The sequence below is a fragment of the Takifugu flavidus genome, chromosome 18 (genome assembly GCF_003711565.1).
Source record: "Takifugu flavidus isolate HTHZ2018 chromosome 18, ASM371156v2, whole genome shotgun sequence".
NCBI lineage: Eukaryota > Metazoa > Chordata > Actinopteri > Tetraodontiformes > Tetraodontidae > Takifugu > Takifugu flavidus.
The window spans coordinates 10,825,218-10,847,526 of NC_079537.1; the positions used below are offsets into that span (position 1 = coordinate 10,825,218).

At 48.5% G+C, this 22,309-nt stretch overlaps 3 protein-coding genes across 5 annotated transcripts; all 3 read left to right on the forward strand.

Moving 5' to 3' along the window:
• The first annotated feature begins 2,056 nt into the window (after positions 1-2,056).
• On the forward strand, positions 2,057-6,134 carry phb (prohibitin). The gene is made up of 8 exons (XM_057015556.1): positions 2,057-2,329; positions 3,111-3,263; positions 3,771-3,864; positions 4,250-4,411; positions 4,785-4,927; positions 4,999-5,115; positions 5,197-5,292; positions 5,412-6,134. Exons 1-8 carry the CDS (start codon positions 2,135-2,137, stop codon positions 5,622-5,624), a joined length of 1,173 nt encoding a protein of 390 aa, XP_056871536.1. The 5' UTR covers positions 2,057-2,134; the 3' UTR covers positions 5,625-6,134.
• Positions 6,135-6,585: 451 nt separating this feature from the next.
• Positions 6,586-18,698, forward strand: znf652 (zinc finger protein 652). 3 transcript variants are annotated; one of them, XR_008947179.1, is made up of 7 exons: positions 6,586-6,915; positions 10,158-11,636; positions 12,275-12,422; positions 12,655-12,770; positions 13,834-13,978; positions 15,627-16,360; positions 17,769-18,698. XR_008947179.1 is itself a non-coding variant. In XM_057015528.1 (6 exons), the coding sequence occupies exons 2-6, from the start codon at positions 10,608-10,610 to the stop codon at positions 16,247-16,249; spliced, it is 2,061 nt and encodes a 686-aa protein (XP_056871508.1). In that variant the 5' UTR covers positions 6,586-6,915; positions 10,158-10,607; the 3' UTR covers positions 16,250-18,698. The 3 variants fall into 3 exon arrangements, 2 of the variants coding, with proteins under 2 accessions (XP_056871508.1, XP_056871509.1); XM_057015528.1 differs by having other exon boundaries at positions 15,627-18,698; XM_057015529.1 differs by having other exon boundaries at positions 6,911-7,048; positions 15,627-18,698.
• A 922-nt stretch (positions 18,699-19,620) lies between these two features.
• phospho1 (phosphoethanolamine/phosphocholine phosphatase 1) lies at positions 19,621-22,102 on the forward strand. Its single transcript, XM_057015561.1, is given in 3 exon segments — positions 19,621-20,392; positions 20,814-21,530; positions 21,533-22,102. Coding segments are annotated over 2 exon segments (759 nt in total). The 5' UTR covers positions 19,621-20,392; positions 20,814-20,851; the 3' UTR covers positions 21,613-22,102.
• The last annotated feature ends 207 nt before the right edge of the window (positions 22,103-22,309 follow it).

Here is a 22,309-nt window from a genome sequence, read left to right on the forward strand (position 1 = left end):
AACCAAGCCTGCATGACTTCAGCTTGGACGAGCTGGCCCCTCTCAAGGTGAGAGTAACACTGCTGCCACTGCCGTGCACGCTCTCCCTGGTCTGGATATCAGAGGTCAGGTCGTCCACCTGGGTGCGGTGCGCTTCCTTAATGTGTCGCCACATCACAGAGGAAAGCACGATGTCTACAGCATGGCCTGCTTGCCTGTCTCTGCTCAGATGATCAGTAAGGCCAGGGGACTTGTTGGTGTCGTCTTGACTCCTCTGTTGCGTAACTTGGGGCTTACGCTGAGGTGTCCCTGAGAAACTATTGGCCCGCCTCAGAGTGGATCCAGACCCAGCCGGAGGACCTAGAGGACGGTCTTGCAGCGATGTGCTCAGAGAGGCCGTCTTGGGCTGACTTTTCATGAAGTCTGAGTTGAGGGAGGTATCATTCTGCATGGACGTAGTTAGAGACAAAGAACTTGGACTCTTGAACAAGATGTCTTCTGCAGTGATTTGGGGCGGTGCTCTGGGAACTCTTTCACCAGTCTGTGCTGGTTCTGACAGCACATTGAACCCTAACATGGGCCCAGAGCATTTGGGTCTACTTTGAGCTGCGGTCCCGCCTCGAAAGCAGAAGTCCGTTGGTCTGCTTCCTAACGGAGGCAGCCCCGACTCCTTAAACCGAGGAGCAAGCCTGCACCTCCTGGCCACCTCGTCTTTTGTCTCATCTTCCTCTGATTTCAGATACTGATGCAAACTTTGGTCCAGGAAAAACTGCTTTGCATCCCACATGTCTTTGTAGTTGCCAATCATGTAAATATTTGTGTCGTCTTCTTTCAAAAGAATTTTGGGATGTCTGAGACTTAAATTGTCCTTGGCCGTTTGCAGATCCTTCCCAGAAGAGAAGATGCTCTTCGAGAAGTCGGCTCGCCAGATCCTGGCCTCGTTCTCCTGAAAAAACTGACTTATTGCATTTCTGGCTAAACTCAGGCCGTTGCGATCTTGAACGCTCTCCCCAGCTGCAGGCTGCAAATACAGGCTGGTGAAGCCCTGGTTGGTCATCTCCACCACTTTGACACCATACAGACTAAGGATTTGCTGGTAATCTTTTTGGCAGTATTTCTGCAGATACTGGAACATGTCTGCATCAACAATTAATAAGCTCTCGTCCTCTGAGGGCCAATTAAGCTGCGGGGTGGCCCCTTCTCTCTGCCCACTATCATCCTCGCCATAAGCACCAGACGTCAGCTGGTCTTTTTGTGGACTTGAGCTGCACTCAGGAGACCTGAGAGTATCGGCTGTCTTACTTTGTCCTCTCTGCTTGTTGGGCTTTGCGCTCCAACCCTCTGATGGATCCACCTGTAGTTCTTGTGATGAATGTTCAGACCAGGAACCAGACGGGGATTGTTGAACTGTATCTGACTGCTGGTTCCCCAGTTGGCCAAACAGTTGTGTTAGGGCAGCCTGGACTTTGGAATAGGCCCCATATACCGTATATAGTTCCTGAGTACCATCATAGCTCAGGTGGATATCAGGATGTTTCTCCTGAAGATGTCTCAGTGCCAATGCTCCTCCAGGAACCTGACTGTAGTCCATCACTGCTGACAGACGCGTGACGATCTGTGGCAAAGGAGAGACAAATGAGTTGTGTTTTATCGTTATTTGCTCAAATGGTTCCTGTCAGTGTCACAATGCGTACCTCGTCTGGGTCAAAGATTTCCCGATACTTGGTTACGGAGAGGTTATATTTCTTCCCTCTGACTTCCAGGACATGCGGGCTGCGTTCAATGGCTGTCTTTGCCACTGTGTGAGGGGAGTCACCAGAGGAGAGTCATTTTCTGCCTGTGGTTTGTCCGTCGCATTGCAAGCACTTTACAAATTATATCAAATATGCTTCAAATGAAAAATAACAAGCCGTTGGATGTTTATTTCTCTGAGACCTACATGTCAGTGTCACAAATGATACATTAATGCAGTAATAGTAAATTTGTTAACAGAATAGAGATCCTGTTGCTCCTTTTACATGCACAGAAGTGCAAAACTCTGTGACCCTACTGACCTTCACACTCCTCAAAGACGATTAGGGCAGAAAGTGGCGTTCCTTTGACAATAGTGACAGAGTCTATCTCTCCTCCTCCATTCCTGGCTCTTAGGAAGTGGATGAGCAGCTTGTCTTTCAGCCTGCACTCCTCGAGGTCTGCAGGCAGACCGCTGACCCTGACGGTCCGGCTGGGCTCCGCCATCTACTGGGAGACACAGGACCGCAGTCATGGGCGGGGGGCAAGCAAGACTGGGAGCTGTCTTGTGCAGACACAACCAACGAAAGAACCTCTCGGGGAAACGACTCGAGTGAAAGTATTTAAAAGGCCTTTCACGTGGAAAAGAGACGACAGTTGGTCCCTTCTTGGGACCAAAGACGTTCCTATTTCTTCATCTTCGTCATCGCTGTCTTCAAGTCAAACGTTTCCATCTCGATTCGCACTGTAGTCTTTCCACAAGGAAATAAATAACGCGATTTCTGACTCGATGTGTCAAAGTGTGCGTCAACAATAGACGGGAAATAAGCACGCAGTTTCGAGGAAGTGAAACACGCGTTAACTGTGGCCATCGATGCACCTTTTTAGGTTACGCTTCGGAGGTTAAACCGTATTTAAGATGTCTTGTTACCAACCTTAAGCTTTGTGCTGTTTGTTGCTCGCTTCTGGTCCCACTTTTTGTACGGTTGGTATGAAACCGAAACTACACAATATTTCTTGTAATTTCTCCCGTCGCATGGCGGCGACAAAGTGCCGCTCCGTGGTGACGACTACAGCAAATCAGCTTTGATTGTTACCATGGAGACATCTTCCGGCCTCTTTTGCTTAGGTAGGAAAACCCCAAAACTGAAAAAATGAATGCATAAATAACGACCATTTAAAAAAACTGATTACCTTTCAGGTTTAGTTGGAACTTGACAGCACCTCATTATATGGCCACAATGAAATAAATGCACACAGAATAGAACAATAAATGTATGCAATTACACTGTACTAAATGGTGTTGCTTTTTAAACGGGATCGTGAAGAATCAATGCTGTTCAGCTATTTTTAAAAGGTGCTGTTTTGTCCTCTACCACTGGGTGGCGCAATGGTTTCAGGGCGGAAAACGGAGATCCGGAGAAGAAGAACTCGATATTTCGTCCAATCAGAGGAGACGTTGCTGCGAGCTTTGCGCAGGCGCGGTGGTGCTGCGATTTCATGTGTTATACGTCGTGTCCGGTGGAGGTCATACACATCTGAGCAAAACTGAGGTGAGTTACGATTTTGTGACAATGAAAAAGTCTTTTATAGCATTATGAGAACATTGGTATGAATAACTGCACTACCAATTTATAATTAGACGACGTTATGCCAGAGGATCTAAATAAAGCTTAATAAGCCGCTTGTTATCATGTGCCCATCCATGGGAGGTAACATGTGTAATGTTACAACCAACCGGTTTAGTCTTCGGATATGGGCAATGTAAGTTGTACCTATATATAAATTTTTTGTGATGTTAGGTTGTGTATAGCCTGTTTTAGGCTCTGGCGAAGTTTGCCCAGCTTGTCAGGTGTCTCCGCCAGCATGTAAGCTAATGCTAACTATGAAGACGGTTAGCCAACACTGTCTTGGTATCCCAGTACAGCTATTACTTGATAACGAGAATTACCCAGCGCTTTGACTGCTGTCATACACCTTTACAAAACTTTTGTAGCATTTGTAGCGTATGGTCATTTCTTCTAATTGTGTTAACCGAATTACTTTTTCCTTGTCAACAGATTGCTGTCATGGCTAAACTGTTTGAGTCAATTGGAAAGTTGGGGCTGGCTCTTGCCATTGGTGGGGGTATTGTGAACTCGGCCCTTTTCAACGGTGGGTGCGACTCAGTCACACATTCTTTGCAGTTATTATTTCAGTGTTGGTCATTTCACCTGTTTTACTTTGAGGGAATAAGATGCCGGATCCTTTAATTGAATACAGGCTATATGTGGGAGAATTACAACTCTGCACACTCCCTTTGTCTACAGTAGTTACATGTTCTAGCATTTAAAATGCATTTTCTAAATTGGACACAAAATTCACGATAGAACCTTTGTTTTTCAGGAACATTGTGTCAATAATTTTACTATTTTTCCCCCAATTTCCACCTGATAAATAATTATTTTGTGGAGCCCTACATTTGGGACTGTGTATATGTTCAGGTTTGTTAATCAGACTGCAATATTAGTGAATAATTGTCCTGTTATTTCTGCAACAGTTGATGCAGGACACCAGGCTGTGATATTTGACCGATTCAGAGGCGTTCAGGACACTGCTGTTGGCGAAGGGACCCACTTCCTCATTCCCTGGGTGCAGAAGCCCATCATCTTTGACTGTCGTTCCCGTCCACGCAACGTGCCTGTCATCACAGGCAGCAAAGGTACATCAGCTCAGTTTCGTCACCTTTAAATGTAACAAGGATTTCAAATCATGCCATCTCTGGCGTGATCTTAACTGTCCCCAATGTGATTGTTGTGAACAAAAATAGTGTTAAAATTTAACTTGAGTAAAGCAGTTTAAAGGTCGTGCATCTGTGTTTATAAACCTGACCTACTGGAAATGTGACAAAGGAAATTTAAGGTGAAATTGTACCATTTAATGTTATTTACACTCTTGAAGTAGCAACCCCAAGTTCCCTGAACTATAATATTTTATTCTCATCCAATAACAAGAATTAAACTTGATTTCAGCCATGCAATATTCTGCTAAATTGTTTGACTTCAGCGGCAGATTTCGATCAATCTCTCCGACAGATCTGCAGAACGTTAACATCACACTGCGTATCCTCTTCCGGCCAATGAACAGCCAGCTGGCCCGCATCTACACCAGCATTGGCGAGGATTATGATGAACGCGTGCTGCCATCTATCACTACAGAGGTTTTAAAATCTGTAGTGGTGAGTGTCATTCAGATGACAAGAATAATTGGTAAATTAATAAAAGTTTAATGACTTGCCTTTGACTTCAGGCTCGGTTTGATGCCGGAGAGCTCATCACCCAAAGAGAGCTCGTGTCGAGGCAGGTCAGCGAGGACCTTACAGAACGAGCCTCCACCTTCGGCCTCATCCTGGACGATGTTTCGTTGGTATGGCGCTGCTTGGTTGACCTCGTCCGGGTTGTTATCGGGTGTGATTGTAATTTAAATCATCGTGTTGTGTCCTTGCAGACGCATTTGACCTTTGGCAAAGAATTCACAGAGGCTGTTGAGATGAAGCAGGTGGCTCAGCAGGAGGCTGAGCGAGCCCGTTTTGTTGTAGAAAAGGTATTTATATCATCACCCAAACCACCAGCGTCATATACCTGCACCACCCGACAAGCGCGTGTTGTCTCTGTGGGTTTAAGGGATTAGAAGTATCTAATTCAGCTTTTTAAATCTTTTAGGCAGAGCAACAGAAGCAGGCAGCCATCATCTCAGCAGAAGGGGATTCCCAGGCTGCCTTGCTCATCGCCAACTCGCTGATGGACGCTGGTGATGGTCTGGTGGAGCTTCGTAAGCTAGAAGCAGCTGAGGACATCGCCTTCCAGCTGTCCCGATCCCGCAACATCACTTACCTGCCCTCGGGACAGGGCACATTGCTCCAGCTGCCCCAATGATGATGCTTTCCCCCCGTCTGCTCCGCTCCTGCTGTCGCCAGCTGTTCTGAGGCCCGTTGAAGGGGTGGTTGGAGGGGTCAGCAATGGACTCCCACCTTCACACACATTCCTGCCACTCTTTCTCTAACCAACTCTGGACTGGGCTCTGCTGATGGCAGCATGATGGGAGACGGACTTAGATACAGTCATGAAACCTGCCTGCGTACGATGACTCGGAGGGCAAAATATGTGTAGTTTAAAAATTATTAATGCAGTTCACTTCAAATACAGAGCACTTCATATTTAGGAAGCGGAACAAATCTTGGCCTCACAGGAAAATTGCAGTTGTGTTTAAGCCAGGTCATTTGTTAAAGATGATTAAACATTCACATTTCTGAAATGTACAATTCTGTATTGAAAATCTCTTGATTTGGCCTAAAAACCTCCTTTCTTTGGCTTTGTGAAGTCTGGAATTGCTCTGGTAACTATCAAATTCAGGAGCCCCCTGCACAATTAAACATGTGCCTCTCAGCTGGTTAACTGTGATCATTGTTGAACACTATTGCTCTGCCTTTACATTAGCCCCAATGTCTGAGACGTCAATAAAAATGTTTCTACATTTACGTGGGAAGATCTTGTTCGGGGTTTAAAACCTGCACACTCATCCATGTTTAATAACTATAATCCTCATGTATTTATTTAATCTCCTTTTTTAAGTGCTCAGCAGAAGGCAGATTGTTGAGCGATGCTTTGGGAGATTAGTTCCTTGGTGAGATAAAACTGCAGATAACTCGTAAATGAAGACGCACGCAAGTGCGTGATGGTTTTGCTGATTCCATCTTGCCTTTAACTCGGGTCTGTTGGGCCCTGTGTGTTCAAAGTCAAATCCCTTTTTAATAGATAACGACGTCCTGCGCGTCACTGCTCGAGCGATGACAGATACGAGCTCGGCGTGTGCGCGCACTGCCCCCTGTCTGCTTCTTTGGAGACGAACAGATTCCAGACACCGACGCACAGCGGCGCGCCTGCCCAGACGGCGGCCTGGATGCCTGGGATGAGCGCGGGACGGCCGTGGTTACGCGCGAGTGCTCGGTCGGGCCACGTAGCTGAAAACTACCAGCGCGCACTCAGCATATAGCGCACATCACCAAAACATTGTGCGCACTCTGCGCGTTGACAGCATCGGCGGGACCGGCGCTAAATGCCCGGACGAGAGTCGAGAAGGGGGGCGAACGAGAGAAGTGCGCGTGCGGCGCCGAATCTGTGCAACTCTGATTGCACAAACGCAGAAGGGAGGTCGCTCTCGACGGAGGTAAGTCAGCCCCGTGGCCACTAAATGCGGCTACACAACTTGGTTTCGGGGGGTCGTTTGGCGTGTGCCGAGCGCGGCGGAGAGCGGACGCGCGTCGCCGGTGAGCGGGGATGCCGTGGGAATTGTCCGTGAGGTGAGCTAGCGCTGACTTTGTGACAGTGCCGAGCGGAGTGGGTCTGTCCGCGCAGCGGTCGGGGTTTTGTCGGGACCGAGGGGAGAGGAACCGGCGGCCAAGCGTGACAGTGGCTTTTTGGCGCAGCTCGGCGTGGGTCCTTGTCGCTGTCACGCTGTCCTCTTCAAAGCGCACCGCCGGAATCCGGTGTGGCGTTAATGCTAAACACCTACTGGCGACGGTGGTAGCTTTGAGCTAACTAGCCCCAACTGGTCGGGTTGGGGTTAAAAAAAAAAAAAAGTGAAAGTCGTTTCGCTGTTGTTAGCCCATGCACGCCAGCATTTATTGTTCGTTGTACTCTAAAATGGTGTAAGATACCCGCCCGCATTTTAGCCGTCTGAACTTTGATAAAAACGTCCCGCTGCAGCAGCTTGAGCTAACGTAGCCAAGTTAGCTTTTCATGTGTGTTTATATAGGGTTGCGCCTATGGAGCATTGCTAGCTTGCTAAGTAGCCTAAGTTGGTCAGGCCTGCGCTGTCACTCCTGCCCGGCGTCCAGTGTTGCTGTTGGGGTTAACCCTTTGCTTTGTACGTGAACCCTCCACTGCAATAAAGAGTGTTGGAAGTTCGGGGGTTCGTTCCGTGAAAAGGAGAAAGTAGCAGCTCCGCGACATGTCGTCACGTTGGTCCAATTAACTTTGACGGTGCCTTCACGCTCCTGTTTTCGGATGTAGCGAGCTCGGTGGATCCAGGTCGTGTCACTTATATTTAAATACATATTTTTACAAGCCAGAAATGTGTAAATGGTGGGTATTAAAGGTGCCCATGTAGACTTTTTCCATTAGAAAGAGGAGCACCACTACATGAAACCGGTGCGAGCTTCTGATTTATTCTGTCACTGTTTTGTGATAGGACAGATGATTCCTAGCAGACAAAAACATTAGGCGCTGACCTTTGGCCCGCTAATGGGCTTTAAGGAGTCCTGCACTCCTGCAGCGAGTCTGCACCGTGAGCTGGTTAAGGTCTTATGAGTTTGGACAGAGTGAGGAATGTGAACCCTCACACGGTCCTCCACAAGCCTCTGAAAGAGAAAGCTCATTAAAGTTTCGACCTGAGAGGAGAGCTGGGTCTCTGGGGGCGATGAACGGCTGAATATGAAGCCGTGAGGCTGCCGCGGGGGTCTCATCCTCTCACTCATCAAAACATTTAATTTTGTTCATTTTAAAACAAAGTCTCTTGAGCCGCCGCGTGATCCACCTCTGAAATGAGCTTTTTGTTCTAATCATCGCTGCGATTAAAGTAGTTATTGCTTAAAGGTTGTTGTTTTTTTTAAATATATGCATCTTTCTTTTATGCACCTGGTTGCAACGCCTCCCAACGTCATCCCTGAAACCCGTGCGAGCTTAAAACGGCAGATAAAAACGTGGAAGTTCCCGAGCTGATGCTCCTCTTATTAGTCCTGATACAGAGAAATCTCCTCTCCTCCGGATCGCCACATCAAAGCACCACGTTATTTCGCTGCCGATGAAACTCAGAAATGAGTCAACGGCTAATGACGAGCAGCTGGAGCGTTTTAGTCGGTATGGTTGATGCAGCCTCCAGCAGCGGGTGTTGCTTCGATTTAGCTTCACAATGAAGAGAATCCGATGGCGTTGCGTTCCATGGGAGGTTCCTCGTGCAGCTTATGTTCCTTCGCCCCGCTCAAAGTGTGCCGGGTGGTTGAAGGGGTCCCGTCAGTGCGGATCAGGTCGCAGCGCTCAGAGAAACACCGGCAGTTTCTCTGAAATCATCTGTTACAGGAAGAAAATGCCAACAGATCTCAACTGCTGTTACGAATCGAGCACAGAAGCTAGGAAATAATAAAAAATGATCCACTTGGCTGCCTGTTATTTATTATCTTATAGCAAGACGCAGGAAAAAGTTACAGGGAAATACTGGAACATTGTTTTTCTATGGTTATTTGTAATAGTTATTAAAGTGGCTGGTGCTTGGGGGGGAATAAACACAGAAATAGCTGCTGTTTAAGTAAATATGGATTGTTTGAATTGGAAGACTGAAGAAAAAAAGTAGCTGTCAAAACAAGTGTGTGTGTTTAACTATTTAATTGTCAGTGAAAAATAAGCTGCGTTAAGTTTGGGTGTGGGAATGTTTGGATATGAAAATCTGGCTGCTGTGTTCAGTGAAGACAGCGGTGGGGGGGGGGGGGGTGCTTTCTGCTCTGGGAGGGTTTCTGGTGAACAAAACATCATAATGAAAGCTCATTATGGCGATTGGGGTTTAAGGTTTTTTGAGGTCAGTCAGCTGTCAGAGAAAGCCTCTGATGTGCATCAGCTCCAATAATGTGCACTCCTCGAAATGGAAAGAAGTGTCCGTTTATTAAAAATGGATCTTTCGTCCTCACACAAACCTGGCAACCAGACACTCTGCTACCTGCAGCCTTTAACCTCCACGCGAGAGAAAATAGTTTCCTGTGGTTTATGTTTGCAACAAACATCTCTGCTGCGGTTACCCGATTCTTTCTAACAGTCAATGGAGGTAAGTGTGCACGTCGACTTTAACCCAGTCTCCATCTCGTGTTTATCATCATTAAACTCGCCCAGTCGCCCCCCCCGGGTAATAAATTATTCTCTCTGTTTGCGCTTTTAAATGTTCTTTCCCCAGAAAGCGTGCGCCAGGGCAGTCAACGCCACGTGTGAAAAATGGTGCGCGGCCCAAATGTTGGGTGTGGGCTTGTTTTTGCAAAGGGCCGTTTAATAACGATACCTTCCTCATCTAGGTGTGGTTATCGATCGTGCCGTGAGAATCTTTGATTTTTTTTCCTGTTTTTAAAACATGAGAAATCCTGACCGTCGTCGCGACGCGATCTCGCAGAAACGTGTCCTTTTGCGTCTGCTCTAAATATGGGACAAGGGGCCAAAAATGGTTTGTGTTTAAAATGTAAATGTGTCTCTCGGCGTCGGCAATATTACGTCTCTGAATTCGAAGTTGTGTTCAGCTGTGATGGTTGTGGTTTTACTCCTACACCCCAGCTCTGAAACATCTGTGGGTAAACGTGCTGCTCACTGATGTCTGTAGTTTCACTTCGCATTTTCTTGACTAAATTCTAGACCTTTTCTGATCTCATCTCCCAGGTAATGCACAGCCGAAGGCGCTTCCACATCCCCGCAGCAGCTCCGTGCCTGGAACCCGGCTCCTCTCTACCAGTGCTGCGGCTTGAAGATGGCGGTGGCCTGTTGAGACGCTGAATCTGCCAGCTGCCCGTTCCACGCACAGCCGAGTGTTTCAGCTTCAGACCTTCGCCATCAAAGACGATGAGCCTTTGACTGATGTCTGAACGGATGAGACCGACCTCAAGCGGATTTTATGTCTTTCCGACTGCGCTTCTTGGCTTGGAGAGGATGGATGCCCTTTTTGAATCGGGCTGACTCTCTGTCACCTCTTCCCCTCCTTCCTGTCTCTCCATTTAAAGGAAGGCGGGGAATCGGTGTGGCGCACCTGGCTCGTAGAGGCTGCTAATCTCCTGAAGTTACTGTTTTTTATTATCTTGCACCCCCACCGACTCCCATTTCCTGTCCCTCTTCATGAAATCCTGCAAGAGCTTTAAGGAGGAGATCTCTCTCCCGAGCCTTGGCGGGATGTCACAGGAGGAAGGACGGAGGGCACCGGTGTCCCAGTCCTACATTTACTCCGCTAATTCCGATCTGGACCTGACGGGCAAGCTTTATAAGCGGGAGGTCGGTGGGAAGCCTTTTTCTGTGTTGGTGGACAATAAAATGGCCCCCAAGACGTCCATGGGAGATCAGAACGTGAGTCAGTTGCCTGCTCAACATGTGACGTCTCAGCCGCATCAGCCGTATTTCAGAGAGGGCGCGGCGGCACAGGAGGTGGCGGCGCAGGGCGCTGAGGCCGGCAACGACGCCACGTCTGATGAAACGGATGACGAAGAGGACGGCGAGGAAGAGGACGGAGAGGAGGAGGGCTTCAAGCGCGAGCAGATCATCGTTGAGGTGAACCTGAATAACCAGACGCTCCATGTGTCAAAGGGGGACAACAAAACTGGAAATGCAGCCGAAGACTCCGAGCGAGCGGGCAGCGATGAGGACGACGACGAGGACCACGACGAAGGGGAAGACGAGGAGGAGGACGACAGCCCGGATGAGGAGGAGGAAGAAGAGGAAGACGACGAGGAAGATGAGATTGCGACTCAAAGGTCAAGGTCAAAGAGGGCTCGTCGGAGTGCTACTAGCACAGCAGCTAACAGCCAGCCACGAAGAAAAAGCCTTAGGACAGCTCTGAGCACTGCCACTGCTGGAATGGCCACCAGGGGGCGCCAGAAGCGCATGGAGCGCCCCAAGACCAAGCGCAGGTCTACCAGGTCAGCCGCATCATCTGCAGGCTCCATCAACGCCGGAGGGAAGCCGGAAATGGAAGAAAAGGAAATGTTGGCCTGCGAAAAGTGCCCACGAGTGTTTAACACGCGCTGGTACCTGGAGAAGCACATGAATGTCACACACAGGCGAATGCAGATTTGTGACAAGTGTGGCAAAAAGTTTGTTCTGGAGAGCGAACTGGCCTTACATCAGCAGACCGAATGTGAGAAGAACATCCAGGTAGCGCAAACATGCACCTCTTATTAATCATCCTTGTTTTGCACTCACACTGTGGTGCTTTAGCTTTACCGTTGCAACATTCTACTACAGTTAGCGCGTTAGCCCTGTTTATTAGAATTTTTGGGTTGGCAATAATGACTTCAGCCTGCGGGATTAAAGCGCTTGTGTGACAGCGCCCTGGTCCCAGGGTAAAACAAAAACAACTCTGAATATCAAAAAGCTCACATGATGTTTATATCTCGGCCAAAGAGAAACTGGAATGGGGTGGGGGGGATTTTCTGTGCTGTAGGCAGCACAGTGTGCATGCAGCGTTTAAACATGCAAATGGTTTCCTGTGGTCGATTCAATCTACACTTTGTGCTGGTTTTGAAACAAAAGCTTCCGTCCCAACAGGTGTGAATCTTAAAACGTAAGATCTGAATTAAGTGAATCGTGACAGCTTTAAACTCTTGTGGTGAATCTGATAATTATTCAAGTACGGAACAAATACCTGCGGCGCTTGACCAGCAGAGGGCGCTGGAGCATAATGAGAGCAAATTGAATTCATTATAACGACCCGTCTCTTGGTCGTCAGAGGTTCTTCAGGTGTTTTTCTGCAACAACAACAATTAATGTGATGATTTTTCTTTGTCTACCAGTGTGTCTCCTGCAACAAGTCTTTCAAGAAGCTGTGGTCCCTGCACGAGCACATTAAGATTGTGCACGGCTATGCCGAAAAGAAATTCTCGTGTGAAATCTGCGAGAAGAAGTTCTACACCATGGCTCACGTCCGTAAGCATATGGTTGGTAAGTATTAGCATTTTACTTCCTGTATTTTCCTTTTTTTTACGCAAGATCAACACTTCCCAACTACTTTTAGTTCCTTAATGGTATTGGTGAATATTACTAATAAGGATCTGCTGAATTTCTCCCCTACCCATGTTGTTCGGCCTGCTCCATCTTCACCTGGCGCTGACGTTGCGTCGTCGTACGAAGGTGCTGGCAGTTGTCACCACATTGTTCTCTCTGTCTCTCTCAGCTCACACCAAGGATATGCCGTTTACCTGTGAGACTTGTGGGAAGTCGTTCAAACGCAGCATGTCTTTAAAAGTTCACTCGCTGCAGCACTCTGGGGAGAAGCCCTTCCGTTGTGAGGTAGGTCCCAGTCACCGGTGTGCTCACACCAGCAGGCTATGCCCTCACCGTAATCAGGGGAATCTCTGGCTATTGTAGCACACACGGTGGGCATTTTGCTGTTGAGGTCCAGAACGCTGACACGTGTAAGAGGCCGAGAGTTCTGTTCCAGGGACATTTCCTCTCCGCAGCGAGTGGATTAAATGATGTGTTTCCCTCCCAGCTGTCATTTGTGTGTCTGCTCCTCTTTTATACTCTCTGTGGAAACATGCGATGTGGTGGCACAGTTCAGCTCCAGCGACTCGGGTCGGGATTTAGCTAAATATTTGGATTCGTGGCTCAACTGAGGAATTTGAAGGCTTTCCCTCGTGTGAGGGACCAACAAAGCCGGTGTTGTTCGGCCGACGTCGCCTTTCTGCGGCCTAATAGTGCAGCAGGTGTGAGCAGATGTGTCGCGGGGCATCATTTCCGGATCATTTGTCACAGCATGTGTGCGCTTTTCCAGGCTTCTTTCGGTTCAGCGGGGATCCCTTTGATTATCGTATCCTTGTCTGATTCCCAGGAGTTTGACAGATGGGGCGTTTTGCTCCCTTTCGAGGCCCTTTCATGTCCAGCTGCTCAAATCGATGGCACACCGGGAACACGTGTTTCTGGGCAGAGCCGCTTTAATTAAATGCTTGAAGTCATGCTACTTGACAATCTGTGATTACACATGTATCGGGTGGGGGGGGGGGGGGGGGGGGGGGGGCGTAAGTCTGTCTCGGTGGTCTGTGGAATCTGCCGCTTCATACCGCACACATGCTTATTTAGCCAGGTGGTTCTGTTAAGAATTTAAACGACTCCGGGTCGGAAAATAACCGACTAACTACACACTCCTGCACTCTTTCATTCAGGTTGTTAATGGTTTGCTCAAAGCCAAACATTTTTCAAGTAAAGTTCCAAATTCGTCACCCTTCCTGACTCTTTTCAATGTTATTTACAGCTAGTTGAAAGAGGAAGATGTTTTTTGTTGTTGTTGGCACCTGTGAACGTTCGCTCTCTGTGTTCTGACCTCGGTGTTCTGAATTCCTCTGCCGAGCTTTAGAACTGTGACGAGCGGTTCCAGTACAAGTACCAGCTGCGCTCCCACATGAGCATACACATCGGACACAAGCAGTTCATGTGCCAATGGTGCGGCAAGGACTTCAACATGAAGCAGTATTTTGATGAGCACATGAAAACACACACAGGTAAGAGAACGGCCTCCATCCTGGAGTCTTTGTGTCTAACATGCGGCCACTCTGAAGTGCACCGAAGGGTCACGTGACTTCAGGGTGCAGCATGTAAACACCACGTAGACCAGCGGTTGTCAAATATAGGCCTCCCCCACTGAATATGAAAACAGGAATGTTGTTGGCATACGGATGACCTACGACCTCACACACCCAATGGATGGTTGGTAATCAGCCAGAACCTTGTTCAATAAAGATTCTTTAAAATACATTAGCCCGCTAACATGTTAGCAACCTGGAGGCACAACAGACAACAACAACCCGTGTTGATTCAGTGCAGAGCTGCAAACCTCTCCTGTGGCTTCAGTCTGTAAACGTGCACGAGGAGATGGTCGTTGGGTATCTGGGTACGTAGCCACTGCACATACACGCCATCTCTGCTGGTGTTCGGTCCGTTACAGTCTTGTTTCAACCCTTTTTTGGCAGCAGCCAGAGAACTAAATACTAGGTTTAATTTTAACTCCTGGGCTTGTTCTGTCTTTGTGAGCAATGATTTATCACATGAATGGTGCTGGTATTCAGGCTTTGCAACACGGGTTTGTGAGTAGTAATACAAAACAGCCCCAAAGATGACTTTTGTTTTTGTCAGAAAGGTATTGTTTTGTCATGAAAACCTTCCTAAAATAACCCTGGACCGTTTGAGTCAACATTGGCTTCCTAAAAACAGAATTTGGACGTTTCCAAGAAGGACTTTGTCCTGTGATCAAGGCGACGTCGCCCAGTGTTTCTAATGAGAGGTCGTTCAACATGAAAGTCTCCACTTGCATAGATTGTGGTTTATAATGACTACCCTCACACATGCTGTATTCCAGCCTTCTGATTTTCTGTCCCGCCCGTGCTTCTATTTCCAAGATCAGCATGAGAATTGCAGCCTGTGTGTCCTATATGGGTTGCTTTCGCGGCCCTGCCCGTTATGGGTGGACACACTGCTCTCCATTGGCCCACAGGATCTTTTTGTAATGTGTAATTATGCTGCCCTGTTCTATCCTCAGCTAGCATTCAATTTAGCCTCCCGCTCAAGGAGACACACCCAGTTCCTGCTCTGAAATAGGCAGCATGTTTTAAACAGAACTTCATATGGGTTCTCTCTCTGTCTGTATCTATCAGTGTTTATGTTATGGCAGATGAGAGAAGCTTCATTTATAATCTAATGCATGAATGAAGCATTTGTTGAGCCCTTCAGCAGCCTTTTAATAGCTGCTTGTGTGGGTAGCAGCAGCATATTCAGGAGCTGTGTGGAGGGAGGTTAATGAGAGCGATATTCCAGCGGAGCTGCTGCTGTTCACTTTCACGTCTCTTCCCCTCAGAGTGTGAATTCTAATAACTTCCTGCAGAGTGGGTGGGAGAGCGGCAAAGACCCCCACTCCAGCATGGCATCTTATTAGCATTTTTCAAATACAACCTTGCTTCTGGGCAAAGTTGAGCTTGTCATCAGCAAAGCTTTAGTCAATTGTTTAAGAAAGGAAAGAAAAAAACCCCTCCCAACCATCACTTCTGACAATGAAAGAGCTCGATTTGGTGCAAGATTCTATGTAATTAAGATCTTTGTGTGAACTGAAGCCGGTTTCTGCTCCCCTTGTGTCTCTGCTTCCCCCGATCTGCGCAGGCGAGAAGCCGTTCATCTGTGAGATCTGTGGGAAGAGCTTCACCAGCCGGCCCAACATGAAGCGCCACCGCCGCACCCACACGGGGGAGAAGCCGTATCCCTGCGAGGTGTGTGGCCAGCGCTTCCGCTTCTCCAACATGCTCAAAGCACACAAGGAGAAGTGTTTCCGGGTCACCAGCCCGGTGGTTCTGCAGACCAGTGGCCCGACGGTGCCTGTCCGGATCTTCGGCAACACCTTCTCCTCCTCTTCTCCGTCTGGTCCGGGTCCGTCGACCACGACCCCCCCCGCCTCGTCAGCGCCTCTGGGTCTCAGCCCCGCGGGAGGACACTTACCTCAGCGGGGCCCCGTTGGACACGCGTTCACCCAAGTGCAGCTCCCTTCGACCCCCTCCCACCTCCACCCCCACCCCACCACGGCTCAAGCGCACATCACCAACACACCCCAGCACCCCTCAGCGCACCCCCACCACCACCTGGCTGTTCCCTCAGTCTCTCACCTGCCCCCGCCCCCTGCCCTTTTCAAAAGTGAGCCCTTAAACCATTGCGGGCATGAAGACAGCAGCTACCTGCACCACATGCCCCCCCCTGATAAGGGCCCAGGAGCGCCCCAGCACCACCACTGAACCTTTGCTCCAGCTGTGGGGATGGGGGGGGGGGCCCATGCCAAACCGCGCCTTGATTCCTCCTCCTCGGAGTCCTGCCTCGGATGCAGTTGCAAGGCACGTCCCGTAAAGGTGCTGTCTTCAGTCCAGCTCAACACACACACACACCCACACACACACGTGTGTATGGGATGTAGACTATCGCCCCCTTAGCACACAGGATATTTAGCTGGTCGGATGAAATATCTTATAACCTCTAGATTTTTGAAATCATTTTCCTAGGAAAGGGTTCTGTGCAAGTCCTCCACCTGTACATTGGTATCATCAATATTATCTTCATGACCGAGTGTGGGCGACTCTTCGGTCCGACGGACCCGTGGGTGCGCGTCGGTCAGGACAATCTGCAGCTCCCTCCGCAGCAATACTCGCCACGTCCTCCTCCGGCCCGCCCCGTAGAAACGTCAAATGAATGTTGTGACTGTATCTGAGCCTTCCTGCGGGGGTCAAGCCTCCCGCTGGAGGATCAAACAATCAGTGGACACGCCAGAGGTAACGGGCCGTTGAAACCAGGCCTGGTTCTTCTCCAGATTCATTAATTGGTGCTTTCCATTCCAGGACATGAAACCGTTCTTAATTTTCTTTCATACATTCACATTTTTTTGGAAGTGTGATCTTTCAGAAGGCTCTTCTATCGTGGGCTACATTTTAGGGTGGTTACACAAGCGTCACGCTTGCTCAAGCACACGCGCACACAAAAGACCAGACGGGCACTGGTTCCTTTACTGGGATCAGGGCAGCCTCAGATTTTGGAAGATGCTTTCCCGTAACAGATGACTGTCAAATACTGCCACTGTGAGGGGCCGTTCACATGGCCCCATCAGGATTCCCCCCACCTTCCTCTGCTGCTGTTTAAATAATACGGGTTACTGTGTCAAGGGTCATGTGATGCGCCACATACACACCTGGACTTTGGATTTTTTTTTTTATTGCAGTTCCGAGCTTGCGGCTTTACTTTTTCCTCTTTATTCCACCTTTTGGTTTGGGGGGGGAACGACATAAACATTTTTTAATTGTACGGACGTGTTGTCTGTATGAGCAGAGACGTGTCAAAACATTTTGAATGTGGCCTAAATGGGACGACGGAGGTGTTTTTTCCCCTCTGCTATGATCCTCGTTACGAATGCTTCTGCAGTGTAGATAAACCGCGCTGTCAGGATGAGAGGCTGCGCTCACACAACTTTAATTCCTTTAGAGATATAAGTATATATGATCAACTCACAGTACATTTATCAATGTAACGGCTGGTGGCCTGAATGTTGGATGTAAACGTGTCGCTTGTCAAACCTTTACCCACTCTGACAGCAAGCAGATGTGTGTCCGAGAGCAGCATTAAAGCGAGTACGTGTGTGTGTGTGTCTGGATTCTCCCAGTTTTTCCTACCAAAAGCTGCTTGTGTCTCCCAGTTTGTACTGGGGCAACAGGGGCAGCGCTCATGCAGAAGTGAGTGGGGTTATTTATGAGACCCTGTCTTTTTTTTTAGACTGGTGATTATCTGCCATTTCCACGGGTCGTCGTCATCGTCCTTGGCGTCTCCGGTCCCCTCGGCTTCGCTGGTGACCTTTTGCAGTACGATTCCTTGTCTTAGTTTTTTTTTTTTTTTTTATAAAAGCCTTTCGTGTGTGTGTGTGTGTGTGTGTGTGTGTGTGTGTGTGTGTGTGTGCGCGCGCACACATGTGTGTGTATTCTCTGCACTTTACTGCTGCGTGGGTGAAGCGCAGGGAGGGGGGGGGGGGGACTGGCTGCGTGAGGAAAGGTGGAGGTGATGACTCTGAGTGGATGTTTTTAGGCAAGGAAAGGAGGAGAAACCAGGTGGAAGTGGGTAGTGCAGATGCAACCGGAGCAAACAAAGGACATTTCTGTTAGCATTTCCATGAATTTCCTAATTTTGTTTATTTTTTTTTCATCAAATAAATACAGTTTTGCTCCACTTTGGACCTGTCAGAATAAAAGCAGTCTTCTTCCTGCTTTGGCATCTTTCCACTAGCCCCTTCCAGGTCTGAACACATTTTTCTGTTATGTTTGTTCATGGTGTTTTCATCCGTCGTGCCCTACTTTTTTTTTTTTTTTTTTTCCAGTTTGCCGAATGAATCTCCTCCTTTCTTTGTTACTTAGAATGCACTTTCTACTAAAATCCTTGGATAGTTAAGAAAGCATAACATGTGTGTTCTTTAAAGATATTTTAAAAAAAATCAATATACTTTTCTCCCTTTGTATTTTTAACCACTTAATGTAGCAATTCGTATTTTATTATTGTATCTGGTACAAAATGTGCAGCTTTATAATGTCCCCGTTTGTCCTTTTTTTGTATGTCATCTGAAAGTTGGGGGAGAAGTCAAAAAGTTGGGCCTTTTTTTGATAATGTACATTTAACTGACTGCTAACTTTAAGAAGTAAAAACAAGTAGCCATGATTGTCACGTGTGGGTCTTTATCTTCTGCTGAGTGTGTGTGTGTGTGTGAAGCACGGCGCGACGGGCTCCAGCTCAGCAGATTTGGTCTCACTTGAAGCTTCGGAGAAAAACAGAAAAGCCCCGGCTTCCTTCTGCTCCTGCGCTGGTTCAAGTTCACTGGGTTCTTGGCTTCCAACCAAACATCTGCCTGATACACATGACAGATGAGATAGCGTTTTCGGCGCACGTGAGGGAAGTGGGGGTTTGTTTTTCTAACATCTATTGCTCCATCTCCTATACGTGTTTATATAGCAGCTCCGGGACTGCGGACCGGTGCAGCGCTGGGAGGCGCTGGCTCGTTACCACCAGTGTTTGTCTTCCTCCAGCAGGACATCAAGGCACTCGCCACACGTAGAACGCTCGCTGAAATGTGCCCTCCATCTCCGTGGAAGGTTTCAAGTGGGGCGCTGGTGACTCACGGTGCCGCGAGGAGGCAGTGGGGGATTATGGGTAGGGAGAAGTGCGTCAGTGCTGGTGAGTGGGTGGTCAGGTAGCAAGGCCTGCTTCCGAGCAGAGGAGATAATAACACACCGCCACTGCATCTCCTTTCCCATTTGGGCTTGAAAATAGTCTCGCGCCCCCTCCCAGTGCCCCCAGCTGTTAGTCATTACGCCTCATGAAGGGGAAGGGGTGTCTGTCGGCAGGCAGATAAGGAGAGGAGGGCTTTACATTGTGTTTATCAAGCATTGCTGCACTGAAACTTTCCATTATTCTGAGTATTTGCCAGGTTTGGGGGGGGGGGGGCACAACTCACTGTACTTTTAGTTTTTTGGTATTAAAGGGTACTGATATGATTTACTTTGATTTTTAATTTTTTTCCCCCCACTTGAATCACATCGGACCGTCCTTAGTGTGGTCCATATAGCACGGGTCAAAGGTCAGAAATGAGTGTTTATGCCACCATTTTGGCCGTTATTTGTCCGCGCAATAAACGCATCACGTGGTAAAGTAAGACCCTGTTTAGAGAAGCGAGAACAGAGCCACACGGACGCGCACTCACGTGTGTCTGCTTTGTTTTTACCCTCAAGACAAGATCGCACCTTGTACCCTGTTTTTTTCTTCTTTTTTTTTACCTCCAGGGCAGCTTAAACCAGAATCTTTAGGTCTCTCCTGACTTTTGCAAATGCAGAAAAAAAACCGGATAATCTGACCCGAAGCTGAGCTCGTTCACATGTTCCAGTGTTCCACAATTGTTACAAACTGTTTTTCGCCGTTCCCGTTTGCTCCTGGAAAGTGCACCGTGAACGCGCACGGCAGGCTGTTATTACAAGGGCGGTCTTGCAGGCGCGCTCACGCTCACAGCGGCTCCAGCTGTTCCCGACGTCGCATAAAAGTGCGCGTTCAAACCGGCCGAACTCTGTCTCTGCGCCTCCTGAAAGTGGACCGGACCTGGCCGACACCGAGGACAAGAACCGGCGCTGCTCACGCAGGTTTATTCCTGTAAATCAAACCTTTCACTCTTTCTGAAAAGGACAAATGCGCGAAATGCTGACGTTTATAGTGACCTTGTGTGTAGCTGAATAAGTTCCAAGTTTTCATATTCGTCAATTCACTGGTTTGTCTTTAATGTATCTGGTGTCTGAAAGATAATTTAGTTTGTTTTTATGCTCAGAGACCTTGAATTTGCGGTTCCGGACCGACCTCAACGATTTCAGGTATGCTCCTATAACGGCAGCGTTATTTTTCCATGGTTGCAGGATGTACATAAGGTCCTGCCTAGAGCCTTTGCGTTTCCATGGAGATAATCCTGCCGTGTTCTCATACTAATATTTACCTGTTACAGCGGGGTTGGTGAATGATGCTTGAAGGAGCCGCTGCCTTGGCTCATTCTCACATGATTTTTTTTTTCAGATTGTTTAGTTCTTTTTCTACCTGAAGACGTCTTGACCCTTTTTTCATACCCGCATTTTCCGTCTGTGCATTGATCTGTTCCCCAGACAGCCCCCCGCCGCCCGGCGTAGGATGTCGGAGAGCCGGAGAACAGCAGCGGACATTTGAGGGCACCGAGGGGTGTTCCATAATCAATAATGGGGGATTTGTTCTTCAATTGTTGTTATGTTCCACCTCATCCCCCAGGCGAGGGGGAGCCCCAGAGGTCCAGACGCACAGAGATCATGGCCTCTCAGTCGGCGCACATCTCCAACAACAAGCGCTTCCTCATCTTCTTTGACTTTGACGAGACCATCGTGGATGAAACCAGCGACGACATGGTGGTGCAGGCCGCCCCGGGTCAGCACCTCCCCAGCTGGCTGAAGGACACCTACCAGCCCGGCCGCTACAACGAGTACATGCAGCGCGTCCTGGCCTACCTGGCGGAGCACGGCGTCACCGAGAGCGACATGCGCAACGTCATGGAGAAGCTGCCGGCGTCCCCCGGCATGCTCACCCTCTTCCAGTTCCTGCGCACCCGGCAGGACTTTGAGGTGGTGCTGGTGTCCGACGCCAACACCTTCTTCATCGAGTCTTGGCTGCGGCGAAACGGCGTCCGCCAAATCTTCCACCGGATTTTCACCAACCCGGCGACCTTCAACAAGGACGGCCGGCTGGTGATGCGGCCCTACCACTCCCACGAGTGCCTGCGGTGCCCGGACAACATGTGCAAGCAGGCGGTCGTTCGGGACTACGTGAGTCGCCGGGCGCAGGAGAGGGGGCGTCCGTACCAGAGGGTCTTCTATGTGGGGGACGGAGCCAATGACTTCTGTCCGGCACTCGCCCTGGGACCCCGAGACATCGCCTTCCCGCGACGGGATTTCCCCATGCACCGGCTGATCACGGAGACCCACGAAGCCATGCCGGAGAGTTCAAGGCGGTCACGGCCCCGTGGGTCAGTGCGGAGGAGGTGGTGCAGCGGCTGAGGAGGCTGCTGGTGGAGTAGAGGGGGGTGGGGGTGGGGGTGGGGGGGGGCAGGTTTAGGTACCATAAATCCAGACCATGTTCCAAGTCCCGTGTACTGTTATTTACATTGTGTGACACTTTTACTCCTCACACGTGCGTCTCGAGGTCACGATTCTATCACCAGTTCCCTTCATCTACTCGCTCAATTAAATGTTTTCAGTAAGAATATAACTTGAACTACAAATGCCACCATAAGAAGGACATTTGTTTAAGTACTCTAGTGGATAAAACCGACTGTTAAAATAAAGAGGTTTAATTTAATTCATGCTGCACTTTTGTACATAATACAAATATCGTAATGATGAATGAAATCAGAGATACAGTCTGAAAATTCCAAGAACTATTGTTGGCATTTTCTCAGAGAATCTATGTTAGAACATGTTCACTTGTGTGTTTTGTCTTGTTTTTATGTCGTGGTCACTTGCCTTAAAATATTGACACCAGCAGGAATAAAGCCATCAACTGAACAACGTGTGCATTCAATGTTTGAGTAATGTTGCTATCACTGAAACACGTGTTTCACTTCCCAGAAACTATAAGTAAATATTGTCCTTAGTCACCAAACATGCAATATAATGCATGTATATATTAACTCAGCTTTCCTGGTCTTTGAACGCAACAGTGATTAAAGATCAACTCTACATAAAGCGCACTTTACTCGAGTGTGTTGGCCAAAA

Excerpts from the sequence above, each read along its gene's own strand:
- phb (XM_057015556.1), top strand. The coding sequence starts at position 2,135 with ATGAGCAGCTTGTCTTTCAGCCTGCACTCCTCGAGGTCTGCAGGCAGA. Across the intron at positions 4,412-4,784 it reads TGTCATCACAGGCAGCAAAG|ATCTGCAGAACGTTAACATC; the intron begins GTACATCAGCTC and ends TCTCTCCGACAG. Across the intron at positions 5,116-5,196 it reads TCCTGGACGATGTTTCGTTG|ACGCATTTGACCTTTGGCAA; the intron begins GTATGGCGCTGC and ends GTGTCCTTGCAG.
- znf652 (XM_057015528.1), top strand. The coding sequence starts at position 10,608 with ATGAAATCCTGCAAGAGCTTTAAGGAGGAGATCTCTCTCCCGAGCCTT. Across the intron at positions 11,637-12,274 it reads AATGTGAGAAGAACATCCAG|TGTGTCTCCTGCAACAAGTC; the intron begins GTAGCGCAAACA and ends TTTGTCTACCAG. Across the intron at positions 12,771-13,833 it reads AGAAGCCCTTCCGTTGTGAG|AACTGTGACGAGCGGTTCCA; the intron begins GTAGGTCCCAGT and ends GCCGAGCTTTAG.